A 24,330-nucleotide genomic window follows, 5' to 3' on the forward strand; every position below is an offset into this window, starting at 1 on the left:
ACCAGAAATAAATAAATTTTCCCTCCTTTACTTGTTTTAGCTCAAAGACCTGGTTGCTGGTAGGTTTTCAAAGCTGCACTTTTTAAATGGCACTTTGCAAATGCTGAAAAACTACAGACACACCCTTCCAGGATATTGAATGAAAGCCTGAAGGTTGGGTGTCAGGATCACCAGCAAACCAAGAAGAAACCCAACCAACCCATGTCAGTGATACATTTCTGCTAGTACTTATTCTGGCAATGGGAGAAGAGGCTTGGCACATCCTACAGACCAAAGGTGTTGGCAATGGACACTGAGGATGGCTATCGAGATTAGACAATAGATGGGTGAAAGGAAGAGTAGAGAGAGTAGTAGTCTAGAAAAAGGCTAGTTTTAAAGTTGTTTGAACGTGGGAGCAGGGAGACACATCGGCCCCCAACCCTGTCTTCTCAAAGTCTAGTCTGAGCCTCGGGGATATAGATTTCGATGCTGTCCGCTCGCTCCGAGGCCGAGTTCTGCCGGAAGGAGGCCGCCCGCTTGGCTGCCATGAGTCGCCGACGGGCCTCCTGCCGGTGCCTGTCTGGGAGGTCCAGGGATTTCTCCCTCGTCACCGCGCTCTTCTGACGCACTGTCTTCTTTGGTACTGGAGCTGGTGGCTTCAGGAAAAAGAGAGAAAGGCAGAAGTGGTCGTAAAAGTCAGTCGGGTCTTCAACGACTTTGGTGGAGACTAAAGTGTTCAATCAAACCCACCAAGCCAAAATAAAGATCTCTGAATGATACAGCCAAGTGATCTTGCATATAAAGATTTACATGTTTTGATCTGCATACTGTGTCACTCTTGAAATTTGATTTGACACACAGACATGGCGCCTTTGGCAGTAGGTACAGTAGAACTTGGACATGGAATTTTCTGTTTTGAGATAGTCAAAATGGATTTTAATGATGGAATACAATTTCTGCACATCTATTACATCCATCTCTTTTGATTATGCTCCAACATGAAGGCACTGAACAAAATCAAATCTTTAACTATCCACATTAACTGCCCACTTTATGCTACTCAGTAATGATTTCTTCAAAGGCTCCTGTTCCACTGCAAAACATGAAACAAGAACTAGCCCAAATCGTGCTAGATCTGCTTCTAGTCACCGTTCATGTTTCAACAAACTTAAGGGGAGAGAGCAATGGCTGCAGTGATGGCAAATGAAGGCGAGGACATCCGCATCATCCAAGTGAGCTGCATGACGGTACAAAGCAGACGTAAACATGATGGAAAGCGAGGTGCTGTGTTTAATTGTATTACTTTTCATCGTGTACCATATACTGAGCCAATGCATTTTGGTGTGTATCAAACAAACCAGAGAAAGGAGGGTAGCTTGATACCTAATGACAAAACGCTTGTACTTGTGTGATGTAACATGAATTCAAAGATGCTGCTACTGCCTCTTCAATGTTTCAGTGCAGTAGTCTTGCCCCAGGGTCCTGTTTTTTTCTTGTAAGCCCCATATTTTGAACAGAGACTCCCAAAAAATGACATGGAATTAAAACTGGAAAAGTGCCAAACGGTTGCTACTGTTGCAGTGGAAAAGGGCCCTAAAATTTTGAATGAGTCCTGCTAAGAGGACCCAAAATGCCAGTTAAATGCAGTGGTATCTTGAGGTTATCGGGGCCAGGGTTGGCAGGTCTATGGGGTATGACTCACTTTCTTCTCTGGGCTGTCTATGGGCCTCCAGTTGTTGTTCTTGATCTGCTGCAGCTGGTCAAACTTCATGGTGACATCGTCGATGGAAAGCTGCAGCAGGTCCCAGAACCCAGCCAGGTCCTGAGAGGTGGGCCGCGGCATCGCACTGGGGTCCTACAAGAACCACAAGGGAGAAGGGTTACCATATAGAGAACACTGACTTAACCAATCCCAGGTGTGGCTGTGGGTATTGAGCCAGATGGCTGGCTCAGTACCTGTGTTGTCGACGATAAGCACAAATGCACAGCTTCACAACCACACCGGTTATTGCAATTCAGCCAAGATCCACTAGATGTCCTTATTGTAACTCATCAAAGCATGGCCTTGTCCATTAATAACCTTTGTGGGCTCTGTGCTGAAATTAGGAACAACCATTTGTGATGACCCATCATGTCATATTTTCATAGATCTGGTGAAACAAAATGCCCCTTTCACTTCATTCCAGTTCATCTCTGAATTCTTGAACTGAAAGGAAAATGAAATCAAGCGTTACTGTCTCGGTCACTGACCTGCAGAGGAAGTCTTTGAGACTTGGAGGTCTGAGCTAATACTATATGTGAGTTGTGATGCTTTATTTATTGTGTACTTCAGTGTTGCAAGGTAACATCTAAGTCCTTTTATGTTTTTTTTTTGTTTGTTTTTTTTTAACTTCAGCTTTAGGCTTTAATTTCTTTACTAAGCCACCCGTGCTCTACGTGTTCAGTGTTTTTGAAGGAAGATAATAATATGGACATTAAAAGGTTTCTCACTGCAGACTACAAACTGTATGAATAGAAAAGTTTGAATGAGACCACCAGGGTTGCTGGAGATTTATAGCACTGTATCTCGTATAATGAAGAGGCAGACATCCAATTAATGTTACCTGTGACAAGTCTATACAGAGCTCTCACTTTTGATGTTATCAGACTATTGCACCCACAACAATAAGTAGCATACCTCATATTCTATTAGACTACAAAAGTTATATAATCAATTCACATCCTTTTGCCTGCTAAGCTCAGTGGGAACAGACATGTGGATGACAGATACTAATGCTTAGAATATAGATATTGATATTAATTATCTGTGTGATATAACAAATGACTATTTGTCTGTGGCCAGAACCATGTTTTCTTTTCTAACAGAGGTGCCTTGTCGTCCACAGCAAAGATTTCTAGTCCTTCATCTCATATACATTCTGTCCTGGTGCTAACTTCAAAGGAATGTAATGATATTTAAATTAAAGGTGCTATATGTATCACATTTTGAGTCATTAGTATAATTACTGTAAGCAAATTATACATTTGCTGAAAAGACTGCCAGCCTCTACCGGCCTCTAGACTATATTTTACATAATGTGCCCCTGGGCTGGATTTCACAGGAAAACTGCTAAATTGGAAAATTGCTTTGAGGCAATCAGAGGGCGCTGTTTTTCCAGTGTAAACACAGCTAAAGCTTTCAGAGTCTCTTGCAATGTCAGATGGTGAAACTAGTGAAAGGCTGACAGAGAAATCGCTTCCAACGTGTTTATTCTCAAAGCAACATTAAGGAGGAGGGGGAGTAATAATATCCTCTTTGCAGCAGGAGGCAACCGGCTTTATGGGTAATATGATCCTAATGTTGAAAAACACCAGCACTAACAAAACTGTTTGTATGAGATGGAGCTTGGCTGCTGTGGTCTTATGTATTCACACTAATTATACCAAGGTATTCTAATTAATTTCACAGCAATACAGTGATGTTTAGAAATGCTATAGCTAGCATGTTTAAGCTAACCTTCATTTTGCTTACGACCCCCTGGATACCAATTTCAAAACCTGCGTTCTGCAGATGACACAGCAGCCCTCACTGTACTCCCACACTGAAGAGACGAAGGCAGGCTCGATCCTACCCCGTCACTTCTTTAGCTGCCCGAATCCACCAGTCACACACACACACAGCTCATTCATCTTCTGGGCCTCGGGCTTGTCAAGGCAATTACACAGAAACAGAGGTGTGCTGGTGGAAGACAGTGCAGATTTCACACTAGGAATAAGGGACCTGAGTTCAGAGATGCCTGTGCACAAGAATCAACTGTTTCAAGACAGCACTCAAGTCTGCAGCATGAGAAGAATCAACACCTGCTGTGTGCCACAGCGCTTCAAATGTATTTGAAATTCATTTGAAATTAAAAAAGGATCTCCTTGCAAACTTACTTTTATTCTGTACTTTTGGTTATAATGCTAAAATTGCAGCTTAGATTGCTGTACAAATTGTGCAAATTTTACAGGTAATGTTGGAGTAGATACGATTTTTCACGAGTCCTGGTTTTACTATGAGTAATCACACTGGTGTAATCATGCAAGGTGTTGCAGACAAGTCCCATTTAAAACCTGTGATTGGCAGATAGCTCAGTGTTTTTCAACTGGCTGAGAAAATCTGTGAAATTAAACTTTCCAACTACCAATTTGCATGCAAACTGTGTTGTTTGTCGCATATAGTCCATGCAGCGTTTTGATTGTAATGATCTGGGAGCCCGCTGCAAATGATTACACTCAAAATAACAAGCAACTTATTAATGCAAAAAGTGTAGCAACACACAACTGAGTTTGCATTGATGAAATCTAGCTTTTTATTTATATAGTTTGTAAATTGTGTATTTATTAGTTGGGTTTTCAAAGTTGTTTTATGAGCAATGGAAGACAAAATAATACAATCTTGAGTTATTAATGACAAAATATGCAAAGATCTGCATGAACCAAAAGCCTGCATGACTGCTGTCAAGTGGGCTGATCATCTCAGCTGGTCTACAGCATGATGCCAGCATGGCAACATCAAGGTCACGAATCCATCCTTTCACAGCACATGGAGCCTAAGTAAACAAGTCAGCTTTCCTCTGATGTGTAGAAGATGACTTCAAATAACTCCATGGACATCATGGTAATGGCAGCACCCCAAAAGCAAAACTTGTTTGAAAAATGTTTCATTCAAAAAGATGATCAGACAGACAAAGTGTATTTATTGATGATGAACATCCAGCTAACGTGTTTCTCAAAAAGCTTCCTGCGGTGTGTTTCCACTGATCTGTCAAAAATCCACAAGAGCTGGACCTTATAGGATCACGCCTACAGTACTACAGTAGTGGAGTATAGCAACCTCACTGTACTTTAATGGCATTTTTTATCTATACCATTCCTTTACAATTCCAAAAGACATTTCTTGTTTTGCTGTGATATTTTAGTGAATATTTCTCTGAAATGTATTATTGTGGGTTGGTCTGGTAATCAGAGGGTTCCTTGTTTGATCCCCAGCTCCTCCAGAGAGTGTGACAAAGTGTCCTTGAGCAAGACACCAAACCCCTAACTGCTCCTGATGGGCAGCATGGCATCTTGCACTGCAGCCTGCCATCAGTGTGTGAATGTGTGTGTGAACGGGTGAATGGGGGGGCAAATGTTGCAAAGTGCGTTGAGCAGTCAGTACATATAGAAATGCAGCTCATTCAAATTACAAAAACTGTGGGGTTAATACAATTCTACTTCATAAACACGGTCATCAAAAATGTTTTGGATTTATAAAATCAAGGTATTCATGGTGTTAGGTAAGGTGAACACACACCAGTTAAATGTTGTTTTTAATTATTGAGGCATTGGCTCAAGAGATCATCAGCTTTATCCTGACTCCTGAAACTCTGATTTCTTCAAAGTGTATCAAAAGTGTTACGACTTCAAAACACCAGATTTAGGAGGAGTCAATGAGTTTTAAGCCCTGGCTGTGTCAGTGTGTGTTTTTAATCGGTGAGCTCCTCCCATAGAGGCGCTCTACACACAGTTTGTCTCTCTGAATGCAGATTTGATCCAGGAGATAGAGATGTAGTGATAAAGTGCAATTTATGCCTCAAACAGAACAGGACCAGTTTATATTATTCCATGTGCTTTTGACATCATGCCATGTAAGAAACATTATAGCTTTTGGAAATGAGAAAGTTAAGTAAAGGACATAGTACAGTCTTCCTTGGTGGGACCAAATAGCCGAGGCTGGTATAAAAAGCAAATTCAGGATATTTAATCCTTGTGCAATTCTCATTCCAGTTGAATGAGCAGCTTCTGCTGCATGCTGCAAAAACGGCAACACCATTTCTCATAACTCTGAACCAACTTCATTTGAAATATTGGATACTTGGCTCAGATCAATAAAATGAGTTCAGAACAGTGCAAGAAAAATATGAGGCAGAAATCTCTGGCCTTGTGTGTGTTCCTGTATTGGATGAGCAATAGAGTGGATGGTGTCTGGTTATTTAGCTCTATTTAAACCCAGGCCTGGCTCACTGTTTCTGTCAGGACTGCACAAGCATTGCCAGAAATACATCCATTCACCCTCACATACTATTCATTTCACATTCTGCAGGCCACACATAAATGCATGAGATAGCTATTGATTCTCAATTTTGTATTTTTTCCACAATCAATGGCATATTCAGTGACTTTTGATACAGTCTGTTAGCAGAGTATTGAAATTTGTAGAGAAAAGGCTTCAAGGACATGTGAAGGTTTCAGCTGTTACTAATCACATAGTAAATTTTATAGTGTTTGATCTATGTCTTCATCTGTCTTGGTCAAAATACAGCTGAACGTTATCCAGTTCTCATTTTTATGTTCACATGTATAAAGATTTGATGCTTTCTAAACAATATGAACAGAATCATGGAATGCGTTTTTTTGTTTTTTTTTGTTTTTTTTTTCATTTATGATCTGGACCACATGGCTATACTTTACATGCTACAAATTCAGATTTTGAGACATTCACTTTTGTAATGAGTCTGAAATCAAAATCTGTCGACATTGGCACAACAATAAGTCATTCACCTTGAAACTGCATGGAAAGAAAACCTTGACTGACTTGGCAGGTGCACTTCAAACAAGTGGGTGAAGCACAAAAAGTGACGCAACATTTTTTGTTATTGTTGCTTTGTGCACATGGGTCTTTTCAACATCTCAGGTCTGTGCATATACAGATATTCCTACACCAATCACCAATCTCAACCTCATGTGTAAGTGCATGCACGCACGCACACACACACACACACACACACACACACACACACACACACACACAAACACACACACTCAGGTGTCTCACCAGGTTTTGCTGACACAGCCAGTAGAATTGCTGGAATTTCTGAGACATGAGCAGCTGAGCGCTCCCCACTGCACTCCGGATTTTACCTAGGACTGAAACACACACACAGTCCTATTTACTGATGTACATTTATAGTCCCATACATTCAGGGCAGTAGCTTACACTAAAAATGTATCTCCATGTTCCTATGTATTCTGTAAAAAAAAAAAATCCTTCTGAACAAGTCATTTAGCTGTAAGATTTTAAGTGTTGATATCTTGGAACAAGGCAGGATAAAGCGTACCCGCCCACTAGCATCAACAAGACACTTGATCTAGGAAGATTTATTGAAAAACTCTATTGCATTCAAATGAGATCATATCATCCTGCTGACAGTTTTTCTTTAATTGTTATAAGAAAAATAATGACTCAGTAAGACTCAATAATTGATTAAAATACTTGTCAGGGATGGATATTCATCTGTCCATTCTATTCTATTGTCACCTAGTCACATCTACATTAATTTACCTAACGATGCACAGCCACTGGTCAGTATTAACCCTTTGCTGAATGCCATGCATTGTAAGTTTTCCCACTTACTTTCCTCTGACAGGTCGTTCTCCTCCGCCTCAGCCTCCATCTCCTTGCACCAGCCCTCCATCCTCTTGGTCTCTGTGTGCAGCAGCTGCATGAACCAGCTGCCGTCCCTCCGCAGGGAAGGGGATGCCCTGCCCGACTCGCCCGACGAGGCCGCGCTCTCCCTCGGGGAAGGTGGCTCCAGCTGCCAGGTGGTCTCGCTGCTGGTCTCCCTGGGGCTAGGGGGCTCGGCAGGGGTGCGGTAATCCTCGCGGTAGCTGAAGAGGCCCTGGGTGCGTACGGTGCGCACTGCCCCGTACTGGGTGGGCGTGCTGGGCTCTGAGTGGCGTTGGAAGCCCCCACCGAACTGCAGGCCCTTGTCCTCCATTGTAGGGAAGCCCTCCATCTCCAGGTCGGCCTGCACGGCTGCAGTCACACTGTTGGAACGTTTGAACCTGCCCTGTCTGAGGGGCAAGGAGACACAAAGAAAACCCAATAATGACAGATGACGTTAAAGAAAAAGTGGCTATTGCTCATAATAATGAAAGAAACATCTTTGAAAATTGATCTTTTCTTGTTGGGTTAAAATCCCTTGGACCATTATCTCACCCTTTTTTTTCATCCTCCACCTGGATCCCGACAGAATGGTATTCCCGCGAGCCTTTGCTTTCCGATTCCGAGTCCGTGGCTGCTTCCACCTAATGCAAAGAAATGACACAACCCAAAAGCCGTTCTCATTATGTGAACTACCATTCCCCAGTGTTTCTGGGTTTATTGGTTTGGGAGTGGACAGAGCACCTTAACTGTACATGACCTGTCAGAAAGTAAACATTGTATGATTTATGGAGGCTGCAATGGCAACTAAACTGGGGATATTTTCTGGGAAAAGGTTTTAGTTTTCTGTGAAAGTTAATGTAAAACAAAAATGAGCAGAATGTAATGGATACTGCATTGCACACCATAAAACGTCTGAGAAAACACTTATTTTCATGGCTAACCCACAGGCATTTACCAGAGAGAAGGAAGCCGTTCGTGACTGAAGGGCTATCTGAGCAGCACATTAAAGCTGATACAAGGAAAGAGCTGATAATATTACATGCAGCCTCTTATGAGGGTCACAATCAGATCACATGTGTTACAAATCAGATATTCACAAAGCTTATCAATTTCAAAAACAGAGTCTCACACACACTCTCTTGACTAACTCAGGCTTTCATCAGGCAACCAACTGAGAGAAAAGCTTGCTATTTTTTTCCTTTTTGAAAATGGATATGTTTCAAATCTTCAAATGGATGTACGCTCTCTTCTTTGTCACTTTATTAAGCGCCACCATCGACACCATATGACTAGTAAAATCAACTGCAAACTACAAAGTGTATCCCAAAACCCAACGCTGCACATGGAGCGCCCACTGGGCTGTTGTCGAGGGTTCACTGCTGTCTTGTAACCATAGTAACAGAGAGTGACAGATAGGGCAACATTAGTGGATATTATGGGATGGCGGGGAAATGATTGATGCTGATCCGGCCTTGTCCCTGCAAGGCTGTGATCCTGATCCAGAAGGCCCAACTCGGAGGCTCTTTATCGGTGCCCGTGCCTCCCCAGAGCCCCGCGCTTTACTGGCTTTACAGAAGCCATGTTGGCACTCACTGCTTCTGCTACGCTTTCCTCTCTGCGTGTCACTTTTTTCTCGTTACTCTATTTGCTTGTCCTTTTTTAATTTCCCTGCTTTCACGTCTCCCTTTGTCTACCCTTCCTTGCTGGCTTACTGTCACAATTTTTCACTTTTTTCACTGTCTTAAGCCTCTTTTGTCTGTCATTTCCGTTTCTCTTCCTTGCAGCCGGGCCAACCCTTTTTCTCTATGATGCTGCCAGAAATGGGAGGCAAGTCAAAAGTTTGATAAAACAGGCGACGGCCAGATTTTTAGAGAGGCATATGGTGGCTGCTAGGCCATTTTTTTTTTTTTTTTTTAAATGTAGCTCACCTGGTCTCACATTTTCCATAAATCTGTCTATTTATCTGTTTCCTCTGCTATAACATGCAGTAAGAGAACATTGGCCAATTAAATCTAGTCTTTGCTATCTGGTTAGTAGGATAATTTGAAAATCAATTTACTGCCATTTAAACTGCTTAGCTAAACATTATGCCTGCCTATGTCAGAGTAATCAACACAAGGTCCAATCAGAAATACCTCTGAGGCTCCCACAGCCTTAAATGCCTCAAATTCACATCCACAGGTCTTAAGCTCAGTGTGCTATTTGTGACTGTGACAGTGAGTAAAAGGCAGCGGTTCAACCTATGTGCTTCTGTTGTGGTGAAATGTCAACTCTACTTTTGGCATGAGGTGGTCAGTATTAGCGCTGGGGAGTGACATTTTTGGAGAGCCATTTTGTATTCTGTCAGGCCGCTTGGGAAAAGCTGTTAGCAGGGAGGAAATGAGTGCAGAGCAGCTTGTCGAGGTGACCTCCATTACTTTGTGTTAGAAGCAAAGCAAAGTCCACCTCATGAAAAGAGAATGAGTTTCTTGTCTGTGATAGATGAGGACTGATGGAAGACAAAATATTCCAGAGGCTGTGAGATTGAGTTTTATGTCCAATAGGCTAGCTACCCTGAAGAGACCCATTTTTTGGTGGCGACACACACACCTACACCTACACACACACACTGCATCAGAAATTACAGTCCCCACGTCAGCACAGGTGTGGAAAATGTGAGCATCAGCGAAAAGTTCAACTGCGTGTCCCATCTCAAACACACAAACACCACCTGGTGACTTGTTCCCAGGCGACGACTGTGCTTAAGGTTAAAAGCTTTGACTTCATCTTTGTGCAACATCATTATGGGTACAATTAAAGCTATTTTTGTAAATACGTCACTCGGACCCGTAGGAGACAAACATATCTCAAGTTTAAGATGGAAAACACGCTGCCAGGGAGGCTCTGAGAGGGTCACTGGGGACCATTAAAAGACAAAACACCATATCCAGAGGGTCAAAAGGTCAAAGATTAATATCATAACCTGAGATGGGTGGGTTAAAGGACAAACTATGGGTCAATCAATATCAAAGCAGGCTAATGCAGGGTAATTACTTATTTCCAGAAGCAGGTGAATCAGACAGAATCAGAAGTCAAAGTCATCAATCATTATTTCCAAATCAGGAACATAATGCAACGAATTAGTGATAACTCATCGTCTGATCCAGCTACTGAAACGCCTTCTCACAAACCGACAGGGCAAGAGTTAGACTGACTATCCTATGAATGGAAGCTTCCAGGTGTGATCCAGACACAGTCACAGTTTTTTTTTTTTTTTTTATATAAACACATTATTACAGGTATATGAGTGTGAAAATGTCAAGTAAGTATCGGTGTAATGATCAGTGATCAGATGAGAGGTGCATCTGCATTCAAAGGAGGTTTTTCAAGGAAACTTTTGTTGCCAGGCAGAAGCCGTCTTTCTCGGTGTTGTTGTTGCTGTTGGATGTTTCTGTAAATGTAGACCTTCACAGCACCAGCAGTAGTAATCGAAAGTGCTTTTGTACTTTACACACATCACTGGAGCCAATTTAAAAAACCAATATAATTCCAGTCTCCTCTTTCTCTCTCCCTCCCTCCCTCCCTCACTCACTCACTCTCATTTTCTATGTATCCCTTTCTTAAAATCACCTTTCTTTTCATCTCTCACGCTCTGCCAAAAAAAACATGGTGTCCTCCTCTTTTTCCACCGTCTGTCTCAGTTTTCAGTCCGCCATGTATGGTACGTGTTCAGTCTTCCGTCTGGTTGATTACCAATGTGCTAAATCAGGGCGGCGAACGCGCTGATTTTAGAAGACGGTGCCGTGATCGTGTCTCTCCCACTGCACAGTTTGCCAAGGCATGACAATAAGGCTTTGACGCTGCGGCTCTGCTACTTAAAATTAGCATTCGTCAGTGTGGTTAGGTGGCCTGTTCATCCCTGGATGACTGACTGACTCGCCTGTCTCTGCACACTAATCCCTGCAGAGGGTAGGAGTGGGGGTGGCAGGGGGACCGATATAGTAAGTATGTGGGAGAGGGATTGTGTCTGTAAGGGTGAAGTGAATGTTTGTGAGTGACTGACTGAACAAACAAAAGAGTGAGTGATGGAGTGGGTGCCGTGGTGAGTGAGTGACCGATCGATCAAGCGTGCGAGTGAGTGAGTGATCAAGTACGTGAGTCACTGTGTTTACATACACTTTAGAGATCGGGTCATTCATCATGTATACGGGCAGTTATCTGACTTGATGTAAACGACAAGAACCGGGTTAACACAAGTAGATTTCTGCTTAGGTACTCGGAGTATTTGGCCATGAAAACCCTAAAAAAAAGGATAAGGAAACTGACAGGATAAATACAATTATAACACATGGCACCACACTCAGCAGAGTAAAAACTCTCTGTTCTACATGGTCACTGAAGAAGGCTCACTAAATTTACGTCAGTGTTATGTCTGATGTGAGTGCAAGGCAACAAAAAACACATTTGCTGTTGACTGCTTCAACCCTCCAGAGCTGAGAGCCGTCAAAGGCCACTGACAGGTGGACTCAGCAGCAGTAACAGCTCAGAGAAGTGCATGTACACTGGGGTCTTGAGTAATCAGAGTAAGGCAACTCATGTAAATGCATTGCCGCATTTCCTGCCTAACCTGCTTACTCACAGTAATCTGATTTCTTGAGCATGTAAACATAGTAAGCGAGTAAGCCAGTGAATGGATGGAAAGGAGTGTGCCATTGAGTGACTGACCGAGTGAATGAGTGAGTGTGTGAGTGAGTGAGTGAATGACTTGTAATCCATTATGACCAGAGGTGGAAAGACCACTACAAACTGTGACTCGAATAAAACTACTGTTACATTGCTTGTATTTTGCTTAAGTACAAGTAGAAGTACTGCTGTACAAATCTACAGAAGTAAAAGTAAAAAGTAGCTCATTTAAAATGTACTGGCAGTAAAAGTTACTGAATTACTTTTTCAAAAAAGTTACTGTGTTAGGTGTGATGTTTTCCATGCAGTTATACAAGGAGGAGACAGAGGCCTTCAAATTAGTTTCTTTTAAAGGTGCATTCTGCAAAAAAGCCAAGGCTTGATTGAAGTGTGGATCTTTGCTGACTGAGTGTTCATTGTGAAAGGTTCCACAGTCTGTCACTGATCATTTGTTCTCTGATTTAAAATGTACTGAAGTACAATATGCAAGCAAACTAAAGTACTTAGTGAAAGTAAAATTACTGACTAAAAAAACTCACAAAAGTACACAAAAAGCTACTCAGTTAACATGAGTAAATGCAATTAGTTATTTCCACCTCTCAGTATGACTGCACTAGGTGTGAGGAAAAGAGTGGTTAATACAGTGAGTTACCGTCAAGTGTGTGAGAATGAGTGAATGCAGTTTTTAAAAGGGGTTATTCTCATCTTTATTTTGGCAATTTTATATTATAAACTTTGACTGATAAACTCATCAGTAAGATTTAAATGAAAGAAAATATTTTAGTTAATTTATTTTCCAGGGCACCTAGAGTGTCAGAAGCTGTCACTTGTTGTTAATGAGCCACTGGGTGCTGATTGGCTGCTAGCACTGGTGACCCCACCCTCCTCCCTGGCATTAACAGTGGCCGGCTGTCCACTGTAATGCCACGGCAAGCTAGGGCTATCTTCGAGCCACATGGTGCTAATGGCCCACAGCCTCAATTTGCGAGAACAAAAAGCATTTGTGTTTCCACTGTTGGTCTGACAGCCCTGCAGTCGTGCCCCATAACCCGCCCCTCATATGCTGCCTCGGTGTAAATGCATGCAAGTGGGAAGTAGGAAGCGAGTTGTTAAAGTCTGCATACCTGCCGCCAACTAATAACTGCAGAATGGAGTGTTTTTCCCTTTTGGGCTCCACTTTGTGCGTTGTGTGCTTTAGCTGCCTTGTACTGAGACCTCAGTCCCATTGTGTGGGAACCTTGTTAAGTAGCAGGGAGTATCACTGCCATCTTTTATCATCATTTAAATAACATCCCAGATTGTGCCATCCGTGCCAAAAATATTAAAAACTTGTTATTTGTAATACCGCCCCCGTAAAATTTTCCCATTCACAGAATAGGATGAGTGCAAATCTTGTTGCTGCATGCTCTTGGAAGTTTTGATGTGATCTAGCGCAGCGAGCGTGGCAGGATCAATTGACTTTGAAGGGATCATTTATTCGTTGGCTGACTCCCCGATGGCAACGTCTGACACTCAATGGCTTCAGCATAATTTGGCTGTTAGACTAATCTCCAGCCAAGGGACTATCTTAATATCACCTGGAAAAAAAGCAGCAATTACCCTTTAAGGTGTGCTTGATTTATTTTGCCAGAAACTTTAATAGCTCCCAACGACATTCAAACACCTTACAAAATGAGATTAATGAAGTGGTCCGTTTTTTGTTTTTTTTCCAAAATATTTAAAAGGCTCGCAACTCAAACTTTGCCCAGATCTGCACAAATTAGACAGTCAGTAGATTCCAGAGTGAGTGAGTGAGTCGGTGTATGAATTCATGTGTGTGAGGGAGACTAAAAATGGGTGAGAGTTATGGTGGAAAATAACAGCGAAGGAGGGGAAAGATTAATAGAAGGCGAGTGTATAGAGACAGTGGTGAAATGATGATAATAAAGAGGAGTTTAGGGGTTGAGAACTGAGGTATATGAGCCGGGAAGAACATAGAGAGTACAATAGGCTACGGAAAAGCATAATGACCCTCTGTGCATAGAGCTAGAGGTGATTCTCGGCATCCAAAATTCATAGAAGGACTTCAATATTCAGCTTTGATAAAATGCAATATGTGGTACTGAGGTGGTGGTGGTGTGAGCCGATGCAGATGCCTCAGTCTCTGTTCTGCTGCAGCAGGCCTGCAATGCGAGATCAACAACACCAGAACCTTGGCTAGCATCTAAACAATGAATGAGGGGGATGGATGCAAGGTAGGATCGGGAAGAAAAGCAGGTGGAGGGAGAGAGAGAGAGAGAGAGAGAGAGAGAGAGAGAGAGAGAGAGAGAGAGAGAATCAGATAAATAAGGTACAGTAAGTGGAGAGAGAGAAGGGAAGAGCGTGAATGAACCAGCGAGTGAACCACCATTCAGTAAAAGCCGCTCTAGCATGAGTTGAATCTTAATTGATGGATTGCGGTAAGATGACTCACTCCATGCTATTTATAGCTGCTGTGGAGAGAGCGCTGAACCTCAGCTGAATGTGTGTGTGTGAGTATTTTTATCATTATGTAATCATGCATTGGTTTTGATCTTCGAATAGGGAATATTACCCTTGTGTGACATCTTTTCATCACACACACACACACACACACACATACACACACACACACACACACACACACACACACACAGAGGAGCTAACCTGTATCCCTATAGAGGAGCGAGGCGTCTTCAAGTACTCCTCGGCCTTGGACACCAGGACGGCCTTGTCACAGGTCAGGACCGAGCTGTGACTGTCCGTTGACGGGTGTCTTTTCCCAGCCATGACCCCGGCCGCCTCCATGGCTATCGTCACGGCCTTGGTGCTGTCCAGGCTGTCGGTGGAGTTATAGAGGGCCCTGCCCAGGCTCAGCCCCAGCCCGAGGCCGTCAGACGCCCACATCCCGCCACGAGGGTGCCTCCCCTCATGATAGGCGTCCTGGGTGGACTCGGTGCTGCTCTGGGCCGTGACAGAGATTAGGGGTTTGGAAGTGGTGCGGGGCGGGACTGGTGGAGGGGTCTTCTTGTAGCTGGGTGTGTAGGTGACAGCTGGAAAAAGGGCAACACCTAATTATAAAACAATATCTATGAGTGCTATTTTTTTTTTTTTCTTTTTTAACAAATTTGTCATTGAGACATTGAGACCTTCATAGGAACAAAGCACAACTTCATTTGGTATTTGTCCCACAAAATATTAGTATATGCCTGTAAAAAAAAAGTGATCAAGTATGTATTGGGAGACTTTCTAACCATTATTTGACACAGTTGTTTAAAGTTATGAATTAGCATTACCTGGGTCATTATTGAACATTTTACAAAGGATCAAATGTTGCTGACACCAGACACAGCCCACTTCCAAACCATCTCCCAAAGAGCCGATTTCTGAACTATTTACCTCTTTGGGGTTTTCAGTGATATTGGACTCATTCCCACTTGATCTTACAGGTTATTTGATGGATTCTAAGCTCAGTTTTGCAGCAAAGCAGCAAATCTTTGTGTTGTTTCTGTCCCACCACCATCTACCATTATGTTGTTAAGGTGGTGTCTGTCTGTCTGTCTGTCTGTCTCTTTCATGTGAACACAATAACTCTCCCTCTATAGAGTAGATGATCTGATTAGATTTTGGCACACTTCCTGCATAAATTTTCATATTAATGAGGAAATGAAGATTTTCTTAAACCAACTACAACCCCTTAATGCATCAAGACACAAAACTCATATGAAGACTGCCCATGTGTTATGTGTTGACAGGTTAGAAGACAAGCATGTTGACATGACATATTTCCTAATGAATGCAATAATTAGCTTAAATTGACCCCATTCTCTTAACTGATTATTTCTAATATATCATAGTGATTAGGGTAGGACATGAGGCAGCTCAATTGCCTCTTTTTAATTTGACAGGATGAATCTTGTTGGCGAACTGGGATAAGCATAATTTATGTCAAAAATGGACCGATTCACCTGTGAATCTTCACTGGGTTTAGTGAAAAGATAATATGCAGCAAAGACTTGTGGTCTTCATGGGGAGTTTTCTGGTGATGTTACATTCTAAACCCTACATTGTTGTGAACAGTAGGCGGTGATCGGGAGGACTAGTCAAGTATTGGAGTGAGTATAGCCATACATGCCATACATTTGCATGGTCTACTGTTGCTCAGACTGATCCTACAGAGAGAAAAACCATTGGTTCTGTCGTGCACCAAAGGCAGGCTACAACCTCTCAAAAGGCATAAATTCCTGAAAATTACTTAACAATAACAGAAGGATTTTGCAGCTGCCGGCAGGATGACACTGCCATGCTGATGACTTGGAGGAGGGCTCTTGCTGCGATGCTGCAGTTCCTTTAATCCAACACAAATTTTCTGTTTCAATTTTTTTTATCATCTCATATGGGAGACAATAAAGTATCTTTAGCCATAACCTTAACTTAAAATGGCTTTTCAAATTTGCATAGTGTTTTTGGAAGCATAGAGTCAGAGCATGCCTGTGTACTAACTACTTCATGAAAGGTATTAAATATTTGTATTTTCGAACCTTGAATGGCTGATATGTAGAAATAACAACAAACTATGTAGTCAGTATACAAAATGAACCACACGCTGTCCGCAACACGTCCAAAGAATTGTAATGTAGTGAAGCTAACTTGACACCTAACAAAATACATGTCTCAAACTCACCTACGCAAAAACCTGATGACTCTTGTCTGTTAGCACCTATATTTTTTTGTGTGGTAAATTGTTCATTTTCATTGCGTAAGATTTGGATTCCATCACATTTTGCAATTTTCTGGATGCACGTCACTCTTGTATCATTTTCCAGACTCTTGATATGATCTGAGAACTGCCTTTCCAATCTCCGTCATTTGCATGCATAGGGCACACTCCACTTAAGTTCTTTGATTTGGCAACATTTTAGGGAAACAAGTGGTCCCTTTGCTCAGTCAAGTGGATCCCTTGCTGTGTATGATATCCCATAAAACTATGCAGTGAGCCAAAAACACTGGTTGTACCAGAGACTTTATGATAATAAAAGGAGACAGTGCATTGCCATGTGCCATGTGAGTTTCCAATGGTAAAATTTCAAATGCGACACGTGAAAGCACATCAACTTAAGACATATAATCAGCCAATCACACTTTAAGATATTGCAGATTGTACAAACAGAGCTCAACCAATGCTGAAACCTGAGACAAGCCCAGGTATAACAACTAGCCTTGGTGAATGAAAAATATGTTTTTTCTGTTTTACTAATGTTGTGACCCCATGAAACAGGGCTCTGGTCTTGTTGGTTGTCTCCCCAGGGACGATTCAAAGATGATGCCTCGTCTCCTTTTATTATCAAAGCAAACTTGCCTGGCATAGCTGCTTTCCGAAGTAACCTAACTCAATGTTATCTCATGTTCCGTTTATATTTTTTTTACATTGTAGTTCTGTGAGGGGCTATCATGGAAAGTGAGTCATTTGACATTTCCTTGTTTGGTTGTCTAAATGCATGTGATCTTTTGGACAAAACAGATTCCTAATAAGGAACATTCCTGGCAAGGTTCCAAGGTGATTGGGAGCTTTCTTGCAAATAAGAAACATCTTTTATTATCGTTCATAATCGTGATCTAAACTCCTTCCTGAGTGAGTACTTTCTCATCAAGAGCGGTGGTCATGTGTCACCAGTGTTAAAATCTTTTTCCCTGACTCTTGTTCACTTTCAAAGTTGAGATAAGGGGGAGAATAGCTGGAAATGTGGGCAATGGGCACCTTTTAAAGGTCATGATTTTTTTTTTTTTATGCCGGTGAAATACCAGAACACTACAGAAACCAGGCATTGCAATCAAGGGGCATTGCTCACGTACGGCTGACAGCTGTCATCTTTTTCTGTCCATTTGACGATAGAACAAGCGGGAATACTCTCTTTCAAGTGCAAATGAGAATATGGATTTAATCCACAGAGATGGAGCAAGGAATGGGTAGTGAATGGCTTTTAGGTTTTGACGTGCCTGCATTTACAAGCGAGAGAAAAGCTCAACACTGTCATGGGCTGAAACATCTAAAACACAAGCCCCGTTTCTCGTGTAATGATGAAAGCTAAGAGTGTGCTGGGTACCAGAGAGCCTTCTGAGGAGCAGGGAGGAACAGAGAGAGAAGAGAAAGAGTTAGAATACTGAATCATGCAGCAGGTCAAGTTATGGGTTATCGTTTTCCACAGCAAACAGGTAGAGTGCTGAACTCTGTGTTTCTGTTCCTCTGTCTGACAAATGCTTACATCACACAAAGCAATTAAGCCGGTCCTTCTGAGAGTAAAATCTGATCTATTTTGAGTTCTAATGAGCTGCTGCCTCCATCCAGGCCCCCCAAACCTCTAGTTTAGGATTAATTGTGTTTCCCCCTAATTACACTATAGCCTGTAAACCAGAATTACTACACAAATGCGTTGTTTTCTGAAACAAGATATTTTTTTTTTAGTTGCCAACCACCTTTGGGAAAAGCATCATTCAATAATTCATGATGAGAAATTATCCGGGGCTTCACTTCAAGGCTGCAACACCTTTTGGCCTCTCCCTCACCCATATCGAGGTTGTGTTTATAAATAACCAGAGACGTCTGGCCTATGAAGAGCTTTTTGCTCCGAGGACTTAATGACTCACTCTGCTGCCCATTCACAAAATTAACTTCTCAACCAGACAGGGAGAGAGAATAGAGATGGAGAGGAAAGGGAGGTAGAGTGAGAGAAGCGGGATCAGAAAAGAAAGGGAGAAGGGAAGAGATTTTTTTTTTATTGTATGTGCAAATGAGAGGAAGAGGGAGAGAGACATGGGGAGGGAAAGCAAGAGAGGGCAATGGATGAATTAGGGAGAGATGGGAGATCAAGGGAGGGAGGTGGAGAGAGAGATGACCCATTGAGGGGGCATGATTCAGCAGGAGGACCAAAATAGAGCCATTATTAGCCAGCCAGTCGTGCAAAGGGGAGTCATAATTCTTGCTTCCATCTTGGCAGTGGTGGTATTACTCAGCATTTAGATTTCATCTGAAGCGAACAGGGACCGTACATTCACTCAGTCACTCGTGCCCCTGCCTGCAGCAAAGGCACTGAACAAAACCTTCGGCAATGTTATGTGCCACATACACCACTGCAATATCCAAGACCCTGCATTCAACAAAACAACCCACCACAATCATATTGAAATATCAAAATGTAGTGGAGGGCGTGGACATACTGGGACTGAAGCATAGTCATGGAAGCTAAGTGCAACACAGTTTTCATTTATAAGTGCATCATTTGTGATATAAAGGGTTAAGAGCTAAAACAGCAGTTTTTAACAGGAGATAGAAGCAATGTTCTTGGTGGATTTGAAATAAAACAAATATAAAACGCTGTTACATGACCACCACTACCAAATCAAATTAGTTATTTATTGAATTTAATAATCAGGAAATATACAGAATCGATACAGCAAGCAAAACTAGGAAGTAAATCAGTGTACAAATCATTAACTGGTGTGCAGGTTAATTGGTACATTTGTTAGTTTAGACATGAAATAATGTATGATCTAAATTAATATAAATCTGTCTGTATAAACATCTCCATGACAACAAGATGCACACAGTTCCTTGGCACTTAAACAGTCTTAACTCATGTAAACACAACTGTAACTCATGCATCTGATTTATTCACTATGGAATGTCCACCGGACTGCATGAGTGAGCATGCATGCACGCACGCACGCACGCACACACACACACACACACACACACACACACACACACACACACGCACCCCACTGTGCCAGTGAGGCTGAATAACGTGAGACATAAAGGCAGTGAATCAACCAATACATCTTCTTTAGGATCCCTCTATCTACCAGGTCTGGACTGTATACTAACACAGGAGGTGGGGGTGGGGGTGGGGGGTGGCAGAGAGTGGGGAGTTGAGCGACACATCATTAAGAGTCTTACTACCCGAATAGATTTGTCACTGTATAGAAACCGCAGCGGTTTGTTTTTGCAGCAGGCTTTTAAGGATATGTAAATGATCTGGCGGGAGAAGGAGAGAGAAAGCGACAGAGGGCGGGGGAGAGAGATGGATAGGGAACTCCATTATCGGCGCTGTCACAAATGTTGCCCGCACAAATAAATAAAAAAAATACATTTTAAAAATAGCTGACAAGAGATAACAAAAAACAGACTGGGTGAATCATTACTCAAACAACTCCAATGGTGCATTCCCTGTTACATAAGCTCCACGGGACCGTATACAGAAGTTTAAAGGTGTCACTGAGAGCCATACAGATCATTTGTACAAAATTAAACGCCCATGTGACTGCAGATATAGCCAATCTCATGGCCAACTCCTGTTGTCCTGGGGGTCAAGGAAATTCTTTTGCTAGTCTGTAATGCCTCAGACTCTGCCTCAGATGTGGCCCTGCTGTTCATGAATGTCACACTGCCGAATCTATCTTTAAGTAATGGCAGCCACAGTCAATGATGGAGAGTCTCCAGAGATGAGAGAGAGAGAGAGAGAGAGCGGGAGAGAGAGCGAGGGGCGGCAGACAAGCAATGACCTTCTCCCTGTCAGAGAGGCAGCCTGCTCTGAGTGGCATACTGAACAGCATCCGCATGCCACCAGTTAGACTCGTGTCAACATCCCTGCCTTAACCCCACCCCTACAAAACACAAAGCGCTTGACAAAGCGCCATGTTCACCAGACAGATCAAAAAGCACCAAGGCACAAGGAAAGCTAAATATGGAAACATCCAGAGGGTTGTGTGCATGTGTATGCGTGTCCATGTGATACTGCAGACATGGGCATAGAGAGATGTCATGAAGCAGTTTTTTTTTTTTTTTTTTTTTTACAGAGTCCCACATTCATAAATGTGTCAGTGTCTGAGAAACCACTCTTGTCACTTGAGCTCTATCATGACTGCGATCACTCTCTCCCAGTCAGGAGAGCAGTTTTAGTGGTTTTGAGAGGGGGTGTGGCAATAGTGTGGCAGAGCAATTACACATTTCACCTCGCCGTTAGTCAATCTACCTGCTAGACAGGGCCTAGTTTTGATGGATCAGTGAGGGTCACAGTACTCAAAGAGCTCAAGGAGAGGACAGTGACAAGTAATCAAGTGGTGTGAATGCAGTAAGGCTGGATGTTAATGACAAAGCTCTTCAGTGAGGCAGTATTGTTGTTTTTATCCGAATAAACTCTTAATTGTGAATCAGAGTGATGCAGCTTGTTAACTGCATGGTTACTTATAGTTCATTAGTCATGTGGTGGCCTTTCATTAGGGTGGCTAGGGCTGATGAAGTCCACATTTGCTTTTCTTGGCTGTGAGTGTGGGAGTTAAGTGCAGGGACTCAACGTTGTTGAAAATGGATTTTCAGAGGAATCCAAGTACCTTTGTTTCCAGACTTCATCCACTTGTACTTTAAAATAATACTAAGCACACTGAACTAGAGCAATGGAGGTTGCCCCGGGCAGGAGGTTTACCTGGGGGTTGCTGGGGGGTCCGATCAATGCTGCAGGTGGAGGGGAGGCAGAACTGGATCCCTGAAAACAAGTGAGTGGGGCGGACATTCAGACGAGTGGGCATATCTGCCCAAACATAAAATAACTTACAGCACATAATGGCATACTTAAGGTGGATCCAACAGGTGTTTGTATGGTATGATGTACAGCCAAAGTTATTCATTTTGTTTTCAGGTTCAAGATATAGTGTAACCCTCACTTTACCAGGCCTTTCTCTTAAAGTGGGGAAAAAAGAGTCAAACTGAAACTACCAGAGTTCGAACAATGCAAGCGAGCAGTTTCTGGTTGACTAAAGTACCAATCTGGACACTTTTTTCCCCCAACTGTGTAGAAAGTGCCTGGTGAAATGAAAGAAAATGTCATCATAACCTTGAGTGCAGATTATAACTGCAAAACTGCTGTTGCAGGCATTCTTTTCATTTGAGATATGCCTTACAGATATGTCCTATGAAAGATGATAATTAAGCTTGAGATTTTATTCTCATTTGATTTAACCCAGTAAATGGAGATTGGTTTTATTGAGGTTATAACCTTATTTGACTTGTCTCAATTCAAACTATATCAAGTTCACAAATAATGAAACTGGTGTACACAGAGAGTAATATAAGTAATCAAGAAAATTACTGTAGAGCACTTCCCTCTCAAACCACTGAGGTTATTGGCTTATTTACAGAGCCCTTTTACAAACATGACAAGCTAATATGTCATCTAACATGTCCAAATGGAGACGGATGAAAGGGGTGCATCACATTCACAAGTGAGGAGTGGCAGTGGCGTGTGCAAGCACTGGCAAGCATAGCTAATCTTGCTTAGGGCCCTTCATGACAACTCCACGTGCTATAATGTAGAAAGCAATGTTTCAAAGTTTAAAACAAAAACAGTATGGGAACGAGAGCTTTTTAATCTCTCCAAAAATATGTTCTCAGTTAAATAACAATTTCATGACTACTCAGCATCGTCTTTTCAGCTTTTTACTATTTGTTGCCATTCAAATGCAAAAAAGTGCATGTACAAAGGGAAAAAAATGGAAAAAAAAAATCACAATTCTATTATCGGAAATTCTTCCACTGCAAGACTGAATCCTGATGCAGTTTATCTTTTAGGAGTACATGACGAAGCATGATGTCATTGCAGCATGGACTAAACTATGTGCTCCCTGTGGATGACAGCCTTTCTGATGGAAAATTTACCGTGGCAAGGACCCAGAGTAGAAAAAATGTATTTTATGCTTATGTGAAATGAGCAAAATGAATATGACAATACAGCCTAATTAACTTCCTAGCCCTTTGAAAACACTTCCAATTCAGCCAATTTAGCAAACTTTCTTAAAGTGCTCTGCACATTTTCAGTTCAAAACAACACGGGGGAATCCTTTTCTGGCAACTCACAGATGTTCTTTTGAAAGGTTCTTTTTGTTCCAGTGCACTTTATTAGAGCACAGAGTTCAGTGGGTGAGTTCATATAAAGCCCATTAATTGGACAGATAGCACAGATATTTCTTGTGATTTGCCCGGCTTTTTAACTGTTCATTGCTGGTAGCAGAATTGTCATTCTGTGTCTTGGGCTGTATAAAGGCTCTCTTCCTGACATTGACCATTAAAATGAAAATATGAATGGAACCAAATATGTGTCGTGAGGCATTGTAAACATGAAATGAACAAAATACTGAGGCATCAGTCATAAACATGCACCATTAAACCATAATTTTCATCATTCAGTATCACACATAATCTTACAAAATAGTCTCTCAATAATCCACAGATTCCTTTCAGGAAAGAACACAATTCAACATGTCATTACACTTACGTCCCAGTAGTATTACATTCTCAGTCTTTGATTCCTGAGCATGAAGATGATATTTTACAGCAAAAATACAATATCACCTTTCCACAAGGCCCATTATTACTGTAGATAGTTTCAGATAAATTGAACAGGGATGGATTGTGTATTTTTTGTCATTAATGTAATTTCAGTTATCCTAATGATAATTGTCCAGCAAAGGTGTGTGTATGTATAAGTATGATTGTGCGTGGGTGTTGATGATATGGTAAGCAATGTGTACATGTGGATGTAGGTGAGATGGGTTTGTGTGTGCATGTAGGCTACATACCATAGCTGTACTGGTTTTTTAACTATATGTGAGCAGGAGTGTTACACAAGTTATTGTCCTAATGGATTATCAGTTAATTGTGGTACAGTATTTCAGCTCTGTTTTAGGTTGTGCAAACAACATCATTTTACAGTATCATTCCCTGTTTCTTTATAACAGCAGCGTCCATCCAACAGCTCACACGGTAAACAGCATGTCCTTGGGATTTATAGTTATATGATAACTGTCAAGATTTACTTCACTCCACTCAAGAGTGACATTAAACAGAGAGCTCAAAACAATTCAAGGAGAGGACTATTTCCACAGTCACTGCAAAGATTGTCAAGACCTCAAAAACACTGGGCCATCTTCTCAGTATCACAGAGCTCCCAAGAGAGTCTCTGCAAAAACAGGTGTGTTAAATGTCATCTATGTCTAGTCCGCTGACTGAACAAGTACATTCATTATAAGTGCATCCAGTGTTTGAAACAGGAAAACTGTCCTTGATATTAACTCTACCATAGGTATTATCTTGGAAGATAATTCACATCAGTGTTGAGAACTGCTTCAGAGAGTTCATAGTGCTTGCGGTAACAATTTTTAAAGCATGATTGTACAGCAAAATTGACACTACTGAT

The 24,330-nt window shown here is 41.9% G+C and overlaps 1 protein-coding gene across 1 annotated transcript in view; it reads right to left on the reverse strand.

Annotated features, from left to right (window-relative positions):
• Positions 1-428: 428 nt before the first annotated feature.
• Positions 429-24,330, reverse strand: part of dlgap2a (discs, large (Drosophila) homolog-associated protein 2a) — a 179,081-nt gene continuing 155,179 nt past the window's right edge. The window contains exons 9-14 of the mRNA XM_030044917.1: positions 14,753-15,138; positions 7,979-8,067; positions 7,394-7,833; positions 6,815-6,906; positions 1,682-1,834; positions 429-635 (exon numbers count right to left, since the gene is read on the reverse strand). Coding sequence (XP_029900777.1) covers positions 429-635; positions 1,682-1,834; positions 6,815-6,906; positions 7,394-7,833; positions 7,979-8,067; positions 14,753-15,138 — 1,367 coding nt within the window. The remainder of the gene's footprint in view (positions 636-1,681; positions 1,835-6,814; positions 6,907-7,393; positions 7,834-7,978; positions 8,068-14,752; positions 15,139-24,330) is intronic.

Source organism: Myripristis murdjan, chromosome 22 (genome assembly GCF_902150065.1).
Source record: "Myripristis murdjan chromosome 22, fMyrMur1.1, whole genome shotgun sequence".
NCBI classification, from domain to species: Eukaryota; Metazoa; Chordata; class Actinopteri; order Holocentriformes; family Holocentridae; genus Myripristis; species Myripristis murdjan.